The sequence below is a fragment of the Globicephala melas genome, chromosome 3, assembly GCF_963455315.2.
Source record: "Globicephala melas chromosome 3, mGloMel1.2, whole genome shotgun sequence".
Lineage (NCBI taxonomy): Eukaryota > Metazoa > Chordata > Mammalia > Artiodactyla > Delphinidae > Globicephala > Globicephala melas.
In genome coordinates this window covers 89,326,454-89,340,849 of record NC_083316.1, presented here as the reverse complement: position 1 = coordinate 89,340,849, position 14,396 = coordinate 89,326,454, and the positions used below count along the sequence as shown (strand labels likewise).

The 14,396-nt window shown below is 38.3% G+C and overlaps 1 protein-coding gene across 1 annotated transcript in view; it reads right to left on the bottom strand.

The window, feature by feature from the left end:
• MAN2A1 (mannosidase alpha class 2A member 1) overlaps positions 1 to 14,396 on the bottom strand; it is a 161,888-nt gene that overhangs the window by 107,190 nt on the left and 40,302 nt on the right. Inside the window, exon 4 of the mRNA XM_030869905.2 lies at positions 6,327 to 6,498. Within this exon, the coding sequence (XP_030725765.2) occupies positions 6,327 to 6,498 (172 nt within the window). The remainder of the gene's footprint in view (positions 1 to 6,326; positions 6,499 to 14,396) is intronic.

The window sequence follows — 14,396 nt, the reverse complement described above, 5'->3', positions numbered from 1 at the left end:
TCTCACTCACTTCCTGTATCCCTGGAGTCTAGCACAGTCAATATTTGTTAAATAGATGACGGAGAAAATACAGGAAGGCTTTGGAGATGAGGTAATATTTCAGCTGAGTATTGAAGAATAAATAGGATTGAGATTATCCAATGTACAAAAGGAAAAATATATTCTCAGCTAAACTCATGGGCAAGTTCCTAAGAAGCAGGAAATAACCTGTGACTGAGGACACCCACGTGGCTCAGCATGGCTAAGAGGGGGGTGTGAGGCAGGAAGTGATCTGAGGTAAGGGTGTACAAGCAGGGAGGAATCAGAGGACAAAAGCAAGGATGTGCCAGGCAAAGGAGGTTGGGCTGTACCTTTTGACAATGAATTGTCACTGAAGCACTTGAAAGCCAAGAAGAGACATGGGCAGACTCATATATTAGAAACCTAATTCTGTGGGTGAAATGGAGGACACCTGGAAGTGGCAAAGCTGGAAACAGGAAGACCAGTTGGAGGTTTTCATTAAAGCAGGAAACAAGAGTAAGGGGGATAGAGCAGGGGCGGGGGGTGACTGTGCAGAGATACTAAAAAGGCACAGCTGACAGGCTTGTGGGGACTGACTGGACGACGTGAACAGCAGACCGAAAGGCAGAGCACACAGTGGGCAGGAGCACTGGTTCTGGGGTGAGCCTTCCTGGTTCTGGTCCTCAGTCCACACTTAATTGCTGGGGGACCTTAGGCACATTCCTTACCACCTCTGCATTGGTTTCCTCAGCAGTAGAATGAGAATAATGAAGGATCTTAACACATAGGGATGTTACAGGATGGGCTGAATGAATACATCTAAGTGTTTAGAACAAGCCTCCTACGTTGAGTACAGAGTAAGCATTCAATAGTGTTAGCTGTTACTGTTACCCTTAACTAGGGAAGAAGAACGAAATTGAGGTTGGAGCTTTAGATCTGGAAGCAGCCCACACACCTGGAAATTAAAACAACAGTGTGGCAGGGCATGCAAAATGAGGAGAACCAAAACGGTGCTACCCCACAGAAGAAAACTGGGATATTTAGGAAAGAGCAGAGGAGGGAGTCAGAGGGATGATGACAAAGGGATGTTCAGCAATGCAGGACTAGAACCAGGAGAAAGAGCTCTGGCTCACAGAAGACCAAAAAAAAAAAAAAAAAAAAAAAAAGGAAAGAATTTTAAGGAGAATGGAGTGAGTGGTCACTGTCAATGCTGCAAAGAAATTCTCCCAGAGGACTGAAGAAGTATCCAACAGACAGAGCGGCTGAGAAGTCCTCATGGCTTTTGCCTATAGCTGATGTAAATGAGAGGTGAAAGCAAAGCAAAGACACCTCAATCCAGATGAATGGGGATGGGATACATACTTTCTAAAATAAATGTACACCACTGCTTCAACTAGTAGAATCAAAGTTATTTTAGACACTGGTTTGATTCCTTTGAGAGACTGCTTTGATTCCTTTGATGAAATGCTATGTATCTTTAGGCTCTAAACTAAATCCAAATCTGCAATTTACTCTGAACATCACAAGACACACTGTAACTTCTCACTGCTCTGCAAATTTTACAGCAGGCTTTGGTTAAATAGCACAAAATCTGACCTGTATAAAATGTATAATAAATTAGCTAGTATAAGAACTTTAAAGGTATTTTTTTTTTCTAGTGAACTCATAATGCAGAATGCATGTAAGTTTGCAAAATGTAAGTTTGGATTTGTATTATTTGTATTACTTAAGAAAGTAATCTCAAACTTTTCTCTGATTTCAATAAGCAGAGATAGTTATAAGGACAGGGTAGAAGGTTCACTTAACTATAAACCTAGGAAAAAAGAAGTAAGAGAATGGCAGATTAGATAAAGACTTTGCGGTCTCAGCAAAGCAATGAAATCCAGCAATGCAGTGAAGACACAATATCTAACGGTACCCTTCTCCATTCACACATTTGGAGCCTTATGTTATACCAAAAGGTCCACACAGAGAAGCTGGTCAAGATTCTGGCAAACACATAAACTGTTCTAGGTTCCAACAGCCCAGTGCGCTTCTCAATTGAACACTGGTCTCAACAGCAGAAGCAGATGCAATGTAAAAACTCTTTCAATGTCTCAGAGCCCAGAGAGGAAAAATGAATATGTAATATGCTGGGTGCTAGTCAAAGGAAACGCTAAGGCTAATGTTTCAGCTGTTTGACTCTGAATAGGGTTCACATTTTGATGTATTATAAACGTCATGCAGTACTTAACTGCATTTAGCCAAAAAGTATTCAAATAGAAAGACTAAAAAGTAAAAAGGATGTTAGCATACCAGTCATTTTCAAAATAAAACAAGCGTAGATGGAAAATGTGCTGATTATAACAAGGTAGTTTCTTTTAAATCCACTGGATATGTGTTACAAGTAGGAACCATGACTATACTTGATTAAATTACTCTGAGTCACACAAAATAAAAAAGCTAGATGTTGTTTGCATGGATCTCCCTTTAGTTAACCAGATTTTCATTTTTGAAAGCTGACAGAGCTGAATATTGCTGCCACAGGGGGGAAGAATCAAACAAGTCATTGCTAGCATAGATTATGAGGATCACTTGAGTTATGTTTCTGTTAAGTTCCCACAATCAACTGATATTCTTCAGGGACAATAAAAGCTTACACAGAACTCTGCTAGAATTAACAGGTTCTTCTCTTCAACAGGTAGCTTGCAAATTTAGGTACAGATATTTAATCCACAGACTCATCTTCAAAAACAAGCCATTGCATAAGCATTACAGTAGTAGTCAAAAAAATTCTATCATTAATGCCACTTAGTACAAGCTCAGAATTTTAAATAATGGGAGCAAACCTATGTATCTATTAAGTTTTTCTGTTTGTTTGTTTTGTTTTTTCTGGAACCCACCTCTCCAACAAAGGATTTGAGGAGAAAAATATCAGCTAGCTTTCTTGGTCGCAAGCAACACTGACTGACTGAACAGGAAATGTATTGGGGGACAGTCCTGGGTACACAGAACTGAGAACAGGCTAAAAGTCCAGGCTTAACAAAGGACTGGAAAAAAATGAGAGGCCATGCTACAGGCATGACAGGGTCCGTGACACAGGACAGGAAGAATCTTGCGGATGCACCAGTGCTGTGAGGGCTGACCTGCAACCTTCCCTCCATTCTGCTTCCCTTCTTTCCATCTCTTTACCCTCGCTTCACTCTAAAGGCTCAAAACCCTGGGAAATAATATATTGATTAGCTGAGCTCATCATCACTGACCTATCTGACCTGGGGCAGGACAATGAAGGATCTGACTTCCGTGTTTGGAGACCATTTCCTAAAAGGAAATCAGGTGAAATGGATGGGAAACAAAGTGTTTGGTTAGAAAAGGAAGGGCTTTGAGTCGAGTTACACTCTCTGTTTTGAAACAAATTCCAGGTGTGGATACATGTTACTGCTCATGGATGAATTAAAAAAAAGGAAAATGCTTGGACTTACAGACAACAATATAAAGAACCCAGAACTAAAGGGTAATTAAAAAGCATAGTTAAAACCAAGCATTGAAGCCAGAAAAGAACAGGCTCCACACCATCGAGAAGAATGTGAGGTGGGAAAGAAAACAAAAAACCTTGAGAAAAACCTCACATAATGCAGTAAATATAACCAAAAAATTAAAATGCATATGCCAAAGAGAGACCAGAGACTTAACAATTAGATAACTGAATTCTAAAACAAATGAAATAAAACCAGTAATTAATTAGTAAGAGCAAAAATATATAAGCTGAAAAATATTCTGAATTGATACATGGAAAATTTAATAAGTTATACATACCCAGATATATGGCAAAAGTTTGGAATTTTAGGGATCAATGGCACTGTTTCCCAAAATCTAAAGAATAAAAATTGTGCAGTCCATATTCTCTGACCACAAGACATTAAAACCACCTTTTAACACCTAAAGTATAACTGAGAAAAAAATAGGAATTTGAAAATTTTCCTAACATACTCAAGTCAAAGAGAAAACAATACATACAGAATATTTAGGAAAAAAATAACATAAAAATGTGAAAGCTAATAAGAGCAGTAAAAAGGCAAACACAGAGGGAGAAATGCTCCTTGTTAAAATAAATCAACTGGCCCATTTAGCATTAGTAAAAAACAGGTAGAAGGAATTAAATAAAAGCAGAAAAGTCAAGAGTAAATACCAGTAAAATATAAATATAATAGTTTTTTGGGGGTACAAAAACCAACAGAAATAGTAAAAGCTTTAGCTGATCTAATTAAGATGAAGAAAAAAATCAGATTCCCCCAAATAATAAGAAAACAAACAAAAACAAGCAAACAAAATAACTACAGATGCAATAAAATCTGAACAATCTGAGTAAAACACTATAAAATTATAAGAAACTATGAAGTATTATTTGTACTCAAGGAGCAATATAAGACCTAGACAGACAAAAAAAATCTGTTTTAATCTCCAAACCTAGTAAAAGAAAAAATATGTATAGACAAACACCAATTCCGCAGGGTTTCACAGGGCAGTTCTTAATTTTTGCAACACTGCAAACCAGTAGGTAACTCGATTTAAACGAAGGATTTGTGTGTGTGTGTGTTTGTATGTTAACCTAAATTAGCTGCTAACATTTCAACTTAAAAAGTCAAGACATTTTATGTAACATTTTGGAATTCCAGCTTGTCAAGAATAACTGGAAGAATATCCTGACAACTCTGGTTCCCGTGGCCACACATGGCAGGAGTGGAAGAAGGGGTAGTCCTTTTGGGTGTGGCAGTTACTCCCGGTACATTCAGGATCCTCAGACTCTACAGCCTTCAGTTATGGCACCTTCCTGGCCACTCTTATAAGCATTTTAAGCATGCTCTCGGTGCGGGGGGGCGGGAATGTCTGATAGATAATAATGGAACACCAATTCTCTCTAAATTACCTTTAAACGTTTATGTCAATATCTATCAAAATCCCCCCCCCCTTTTTTTTTGATAGGGTAGGAAGAATTTAGCAAGTTAATTCTAAAGCTCTCTGGGAAAATTAAGTGGTCACTCATTAAAAGAACTTTTCAATAAAGAGAAACAAGAGGAGATTTAAACTGTCTGTTATTGAAACACATAAGGCCGCAACAATTACAGTTAAACAGAAAAGTCCATGAAAGAGGCCAGAAAGCCCAGAAATCAATGCATATTGAAATACAATAAAGATGGCACTTCAAGTCAGTAGAAAAGAATGGACTATGTAAGTCTTAGGGAAGCAGCACAGCACAACGTGCAAGGGAACAAACAGCCTGTGGGGCTGGACAGGCTGGACTGGATGGTAACTAGTGCAGCATGTGCAGCTGGGTGACCCTGGATGACAAGTGTTCTTATCTGTAAAATCAAGATAGTCATTATATCTACTTCACAGGATTGTTTCGAGGATTATCAGTTATCATTTGCAAGGTACTTAAAACAGGAAGTAATACAGTAAGCACTGTATATGTGATGTTAAATAAGTAAAAGAAAGCAATTGATGCTAAGACAATCCTTAAAGTCCTGGGAGCAGGGAGGAGGGAGACATGGGGAGCAAAACCTCCCATCACACCACATTAAAAAAATAAACTGGAGGATTTATAAAAGTGAGCAATAAAAAACTAAATTGGGGGAAAAAAGGCTATCTCATCTCTTGGATTGGGGAAGACTTTTTAAATATGACAGCATATTAAATATGACAGCAAAGTCAATCAAGAAAACAGATTAATACATTTGACTACATAAATATTTTAAAAGTCTTTATATCAAACACTAAGAATTAAGAAGAAATATAAAGCTTCAGGAAAAATAAAGGTTGGTATGTATATAATAAATATTCTTACAAATCAGTAAGAAAAAGTACATGATCAAGCAATTCAAAAAAAGCTCTGCCTGTATATATGAGAAAGCATGGAACACTATCACTAATCAAAAATTCACATTTTTACCACTTAAATTGGTCAAACTTTTAGAAAAAATTATATTGTTGCCTAATATGCAGAGAAATTTGTACCTTTCTATATGGAAGACTGAAGAATACACTGAAACCCACCCTTCTAGGGGTCACTTTGATTATATGCTTCAAAAAATCTTTAAAATATTAAGCCCCTTTGACCTAGTAATTCCATTTCTAGGACAAAGATGGAACATAAGGATTTCAATGGAAAAGTTTCAAGTCACTTTTTCAGAGATGAACCAGAATCAAGGAAAAACAGAATGCGAAGAAATATTTTAACTTTCAGATATAAAGCTAAGAATTTTCACATTCTAAAAATTCAACACCTGTTTCACTGTATAATTGTTTAATATTACCAAATTAAAAAAAAAAAGTTTTAAAAAACAAACCTTTTAACAGCATCCTTCTTCTGAATATCTATAGTTTCCCACCACTTTGAAAGGTAAGAGATCTCAGACCACATAAATTTCCTCCGTGGGTCTTCTTTCAACTTGATGACCATGTTATTAAAAATATACTGAGTCTTCTCTCGAAAGTAGTCATCAAAAGTCTTCAACCAACCTAAATTAAGACACAAATATACCACAAAGGTCTGATTCATATGTCTGATTTAAACTGTCACATTCCATTGCATTACCCTTGCATAACCTCACGTTTCATTCATATAAAGACATATTTAAAAATTTAGCAAACGTTTTCAGTTAATGAAATTCCACTTAAATGGATGTGAGACTCAAAAAGCCACTAATAGGGCTTCCCTGGTGGCGCAGTGGTTGAGAGTCCGCCTGCTGATGCAGGGGACACGGGTGCGTGCCCCGGTCCGGGAAGATCCCACATGTCGCAGAGCGGCTGGACCCATGAGCCATGGCCGCTGAGCCTGCACGTCAGGAGCCTGTGCTCCGCAATGGGAGAGGCCACAACAGTGAGAGGCCCGCGTACCGCAAAAAAAAAAAAAAAAAAAAAAAAAAGCCACTAATATTGAAATGATAAAAATACTCTGAAAACTGTACAAATTCAGATATCAATGAGAAAAATGAAAAAGCCAAAAAGCATTTCATATGTAATTATAATATCTAATTCAACTATTTATAATTTATCTCTAATTTAAGGAATTATATATATATATATATATATTTTTTTTTTTTTTTTTTTTTTTTTTTTTTGCGGTACGCGGGCCTCTCACTGTTGTGGCCTCTCGCATTGCGGAGCACAGGCTCCGGACGCGCAGGCTCAGCGGCCATGGCTCACGGGCCCAGCCGCTCCGCGGCATGTGGGATCTTCCCGGACCGGGGACAAACCCACGTGCCTTGCATCGGCAGGCGGACTCTCAACCACTGCGCCACCAGGGAAGCCCAATTTAAGGAATTTTTTAAATTAAAAAAATCTGAACAGTGTTGACAAGCTGACAGTAATATTCTCATAATATGGAATAAAAATTTTATCCTCTCTCATACCACATCTAAAATTTCCTATCCATTAAGTAACCTAAACTAAGAAAAAGAAAATCACAAGTACAAACTCTACTGAAAAGCCAGCAGCAGAGCAATAATCAAACAACAAATATGTACACATCTATGTAAAGTTGTTTTCAAAAAAGAATTGATGTTGACAACTTAGTTCTTTGACTTTTCCTACTGCATCTCAAAGATCCTGGAGACTTTATCTAAAGACATTTGCAATTCAACTATAAAGAAATATTTTTAACAAGACCTATAGCTCCAAATACAGCCCCATCCAGCAGAGTAATAAAGCAACGTGATGAGTGGCTGAAGCAAAACATACACAGCCACCAATTCCACCCACTGGTGGGACACAAAATATACCCTGCTGAGCATAATCTCTTACCTATGAAATCTAAAAGGAAGGGGACTTTCTATAGAGACAGGCTTAACCACTGTGCTATTGTTACCAAGCCTCAAGCATATGGGAGGTCTAAGATACAAGGGATACAACTGGCTATTTCTTTTGTCTGTCTACAATTAAGTGAATATTCAATGCATACTGTATTTGCTGGCAGAAAATAACAAAAACCTACGAGGGCTGAGCCGGCAATATACTATTCTGACAATGCAAATATGAGCCTCTAAAGGGCACTGCCAGTGTGACTATATTTCTCCCTTTTGCTTTAAGTGAACTCTATTCATTCTACGGTTATTTACTGAGCACCTACAAAGTGATGGGTATGAAGCTATGAGCCAAATAGGAATATAGTGTAAAATATTCTTTATAGGACTTTCTTGATCTGGAGTACTTTTAAGCTGGTTTGTCACCAAAGAATACTACCTGAATAATTCAACTTTTTCATGTTTAAATAAAAAGCCTGTACCTACAGAAAACGCAAAGATGTCTCATAAAATAGTGGTTTACAAAGAATCCCATCTTGCTTCACAAAGGTACAACCTAGACCCTGTCCCAGAGCACTGAGGCCAGGATCCACATCTGGATTCCCAGGGACAAGCAAAGAAAATTCAACCTATCCTTAAATGGAGATGCCCTAACTCCCTGCTGACCATGCAGCACCCCTGAGAGACAAAAAATATCAAGTGCTCAGACCTGAGCCCAGTATATAATATAGCACTTAATAATAATAATAGTAGCTGCTGCTACTATTATTATTATCATAATCATCATCAGTCTTTAATTGCCCCTTCCACATCTCTACAATCAAACTGGGTCAAAGGAGAAATAAAAGATATTCCTAACATCTAATTTTGAAACAGTATACAATTTATTTAAAACATTAAATAAATTGCTCCACATCTTAAACATATTGGTTACCCAACACTTCCATTTGCATAGAATTCATTTTATGCCCCCATTATGGGCTGAATTGTGTCCCCTTGAAACTCATATGTTGAAGTCCTAACACCCAGTAACACCCACTTCAGAATGTGACTGTATTTGGATGTAAGGTCTTTAAAGAGATAATGAAGGTAAAATGAAGTCATGAGAATGGGCCTTAATCCAATACAGGCATAACTTGTTTTATTGCACTTTGCTTTATTTTGCTTCACAGGTGTTGCATGTTTTACAAATTGAAGGTTTGTGGCAACCATCTGTCAAACAAATCGATCAGTGCCATTTTTCCAACAGCATTTGCTCACTTTGTGTCTCTGTCACATTTTGGTAATTCTCATAATATTTCAAAAATTTTAATTATCATTATATTTGTTACCATGAACTGTAAGCAGTGATCTTTGATGTTGCTGCTGCAGTTGTTTTGGGGGTGCCATGAACCACACCCACATAAGACAGTGAACTTAAACAATGTTCTGACTGCTCTACAGGCCATTCCCCATCTCTCTCCCTCCCCTCCAGCCTGCTTATTCCCTGATACAAAACAACATTGAAATTAGGCCAATGAATAACCCTGCAATGACCTCCAAGTGTTCAGTGAAAGGAAGAATCACATGTCTCTCACCTTTAATCCAAAGCTAGAAATGATTAAGCTTAGTGAGGAAGGCGTGTCAAAAGCTGAGAGAGACTAAAAGCTAGACCTCCTGCACCAAACAGTTAGCCAAGTTATGAATGCAAAGGAAAAGTTCTTGAAGGAAATGAAAACTGCTACCCAATCAAAACATGAATGATGAGAATGCTAAACAACCTTATTGCTGATATAGAGAAAGTTTTTGTGGTCTGGATAGAAGATCAAACCAATCACGACCTTCCCTTAAGTCAAAGTGTAATAATCCAGAGCAAGGCCCTAACTCTCTTCAATTCTATGAAGGCTGAGAGAGTTGAGGAAGATAAAGAAGAAAAGTTTGAAGCTAGCAGAGGCTGGTTCATGAGGTTGAAAGAAATAAGCCAACTTCCTAACATAAAAGTGCAAGGTGAAGCAGCAAGTGCTGAAGCAAGATATCCAGAAAAATCTAGCTCAGATAATGAACGAAGGTGGCTACACTAAACAAGAGATTTTCAATGTAGATGAAACAGCCTTCTATTGGAAGAAGATGCCATCTCGGACTTCCTTAGCTAGAGAGGAGAAGTCAATGCCTGGCTTCAAAGCCTCAAAGGACAGGTTGACTGTCTTGTTATGGGCTAATGCAGCTGGTGACTAGTGAAGTTAAAGCCAATGCTCACTCACCATTCTGAAAATTCTAGGGCCCTTAAGAATTATGCTAAATCTACTCCACCTGTGCTCTATAAATGGAAGAGCAAAGCCTGGATAACAGCACATCTGTTTACAATACGGTTTACTCAATACTTTAAGCCCATTACTGAAACCGTGTACTCAGAAAAAAAGATTCCTTTCAAAATAGTACTGCTCATTAGCAATGGTCACCTGGTCACCCAAGAACTCTGACGGAGATGTACAACGAGATTCAGATTGGTTTCATGCCTGCTCACACAACATCCACTCTGCAGCTCATGGATCAAGTAGTAATTTTGACTTTCAAGTCTTATTCTTTAAGAAATACCTTTCATAAGACTATAGCTGCCATAGACGGTGATTCCTCTGCTGGGTCTAGGCAAAGTCAACTGAAAATCTTCTGGAAAGGATTTGCCATTCCAGATACCATTAAGAACCTCTGCGATTCATGGGAAGAGGTCAAAATATCAACATTAACAGGATTTTGGAATACGTTGATTCCAACCCTCAGGGATAACTTTGAGGGATTCAAGACTTCAGCAGAGGAAGTCACTGCAAATGTGGTGGAAAAAACATGAGAACCAGAATTAAATGTGGAGGCTGAAAATGACTGAATTGCTGCAATTTCCTGATAAAACTTTAAGGGATGAGGAGTTGCTCCTTATAGATGAGCAAAGAAGTGGTTTCTTAAGATGGAATCTACTCCTGATGAAGATGCTGTGAAGACTGTTGAAATAACAACTAAGGATTTAGAATATTTTATAACTGTAGTTGATAAAGCAGCAGCGGAAAGGTTTGAAAGGACTGACTCCAATTTTTAAAGAAGTCTTACTTGTAGGCAAAACGCTATCAAGCAACATTGCATGCTACAGAGATATCATTCATGAAAGAAGGAGTCGACGCAGCAAACTTTACTGTCGTCTTATTTTAAGAAACTGCCACAGTCACCCCAGGCTTCAGCCGCCACCACCCTGATCGGTCAGCAGCCAGCAACATCGAGGCAAGACCCTCTATCGGCTGAAGACTCCGATGATGCCTAGCACTTTTAAGCAATAAAGTATCTATTAATTAAGATCTGTATGTTGTGTTTTTTTAGACAATGTTATTGCACTTTGAATACAGTATAGTGTAAACAAAACTTTTATACGCACTGGGAAAAAATTCGTGTGACTCACTTTATTGCAGTGGTCTCGAACCAAACCTGCAATACGTGCAAGGTACCATGCATGTCCTTCTAAGAAGAGGCATTTAGGGCACAGACACACACAGAGGGAAGCCCATGTAAAGACAAAGGGAGAAGAATGATCATCTACAAGCCAGGACAAGAGACCCATAGAAGAAACAAACCCTGCAGACACCTTGATTTTGGGCTTTTAGCCTCCAGAACTGTGAGGAAATAATTTTCTGTTGTTTAAGCCCCCTGATCTGTGGTACTTTTTTAGGGCAGCCCTGGCGAACCAATATCACACTAGAAAACATAAGTGTTATTACTATTCAAAAAATGCAGAGAGAATCTACTTTACCAAATACCATCATAATACTTAATATACATCTACCTCTGTATTGCAAGACTGAGCTGAAATCAAATGTAAGTAACATCAATTTGTGTACCATGTTATTATATGTACTCAATAAGGACCATCTAAATTACTAAATGGCTCTACTAGAATTATGGTCCCTAAGACATCACATCTATCTTCTACCTAAATTTTAACAAAGGTCAAAATTAATCCCTAATTATTTGACTGATAACTCAATTAAAGAAAGGAACTATGAACAGAGGAATGCCTCCAAAATTAATTCAATAATAAAACACTAGGAACCTAGCAGAAGAGGCAAATTTAGAAAAAATAGTCTTTATGAAGATTAATAAGTGAAAGGGTTATTTTCTTAAATACAATTACTTATTTTCATCAGTTATACGTTGTTATGAACTCAGGCCATTTCAAAGAATAGTTTATCACGGGAGTTTTCATAGAGGAATCACAGTGACTGATTAATCCATTCTGCCTTCAACAATCATGCAGAAAATATGTCAAAGATATTTACGTGAGCCAAAATACAAGCTCAGAGATGTCAACTTAAAGGCCTTGCATAAAACTCATCTATAATAGATACTACTATCACTATAATACAGCACAATTAATTAAGAATGAACTGAAAGATAGCCTCTTGCAGTTTTCAATATTGAGTAATATAACAGTAAATTAGCTTTTACTGCTCTTATACAATAGCATAATCAAGTATTCCTTTTTACATTGAATTGGCTCTTTCTTTTTCTAAATTACTGTAAAACTCCAATTGTATATCAACATGAGACCAATCACAAAGATAGTATTTCACAAAAAGTTGTATGGGATGAATTTTTGTGACATAAAATTATATTCCTACCTCTAGATTGAGTAATCTTGGGACACTCGGTTGCAAACTGATTTACTTAAGTGGTCAATTCACAGCCTTTTTCTTTCCCTTGAATACACTTGGAAATTGAACCAGGGCTAGAACAGCATTAATACTTTTCAATTTATTCTTTCTCATTCTAACAACACTATCACCCATAAAACACCTAATCACTATTTTAAATAAGTGGGGAAATATTAAAAACAAAGAGTACACAACTAGAAGTTCTATACAGCCAGCATAATTCCAAATTCACTATCACTATTTTATCATAAAATGTTTTTAAGTTCTACAACAGAAAACTAATAAAGTTGAAAACTCTACTGCTTATTTTTAATGTGCATAAACAAATAGACACCTAGTAATTGTTCGCTAACAAAATACAATTTATTTTTTAAATTTTGGACCCAATCTAGCTTTGAAGTCTACAGACTTCGTGGAGACCTGATCCTCTTAAGGAACACTTCGTTTTATTTGGTTCAAGGGCATACACAGTACCACCCTTAGGACCTGGGCAAAGACTGTCCCACCCTGAGCACTGGACTCGAGAGGGCTCTCCCTATTCTTCCTCTGACCACATCCCTTTCCACATGATAAATCCACAGCGCAAAGAACTTGCCCGCCCAGTCTGTCCTACCCAGCCCTGCCGTTCTGAGTCCCCGAGACCCAGAAATTTGTGTCCAAACATCCCCAAGCCAGCTTTCTGAGCCTCCCGAGGCCTTCTATAATGCCTTTACCTGCCAGGACAGTCGAACTTGCAGGTCGAACAGTCGAACTAGCCTGGGCAGTAGCCAAGGGGCTGCAGTTTGTAGGGGCGTGGGAAGAGTGCTGGGGTGTCTGCAAGAAGAGCCCCTCCTGGGTTAGGACAAGGCCAGGTCTGGGAGGAGAGGGGGCTGGGCCACCTGGAGGCTGGCTCTCCCCACACCAGCACATTCCAGTGGGGAAGTGGAGCCCAAGCAATCTAAACCCACACCTGGACTTCCAGATCTCTGAGCTATTTCTCAAGGGAGTAGGAAGAGACCTATTTTATTTAGCAATGTATTAGTTTGATTTATAACTTTTAAATGTTTAGACAGAGTGTCTGACAGCCTCCATGTACTTTTGCCCCAGGTCCTGCAAATTTTAGAAGCAAGCCTAGACACATGCTACAACCTGAACTTCAAATGAGTCAGTTCTCGTGAATCTAGCACCTGGTACAGTCTACAACAGCAAGAGTTCAGTAAGTGCTTGATAGATGAATGAAGTGTGGTGCCGAAAGGACTGGAAAAAAATGCAAGTGGAGTATAAATGCAAACTTACTACTTCAACTAGAAATGAACCAAAGGTCAAAGATACCACATACTATTAGCTCTGCTATGTTCACTCTCTGTTCTGATACTAACCTAATAATCTTTGAACAATATCTCTAAGTTCCTATTTTATATTTAAAAAGCCTCTGTCAGCCCTAAGATGATTTAAAAACACACATCCGGAAGAAGGCATGCCCCTCAAATCATTGTTACACTGTTACGGTTTTAACTGCTACAATAATGACTTTTTTTTTTTTTTTTTTTTTGCGGTATGCGGGCTTCCCACTGCTGTGGCCTCTCCCGTTGCGGAGCACAGGCTCCGGATGCGCAGGCTCAGCGGCCATGGCGCCCGGGCCCAGTCGCTCCGCGGCATGTGGGATCCTCCCAGACCGGGGCACGAACCCGTGTCCCCTGCATCGGCAGGCGGACTCCCAACAACTGCGCCACCAGGGAAGCCCAATAATGATTTTTTAATGAGTACATTAATTCCACTCAAAAGTTAAATAGGTACCAACTGTTAAGAAAACATAAAAAGATTCTGAGTCAAAAATAATTATATCCAGATAATAAACATTGAAAAACTACAATATGCTTCAATTTATTTCCATTTTAACATAATATTCTCAAATTTAAAAATACAAGTAGAGTGCATTAAAAAAATCTCCTTTATTTTAGTCATT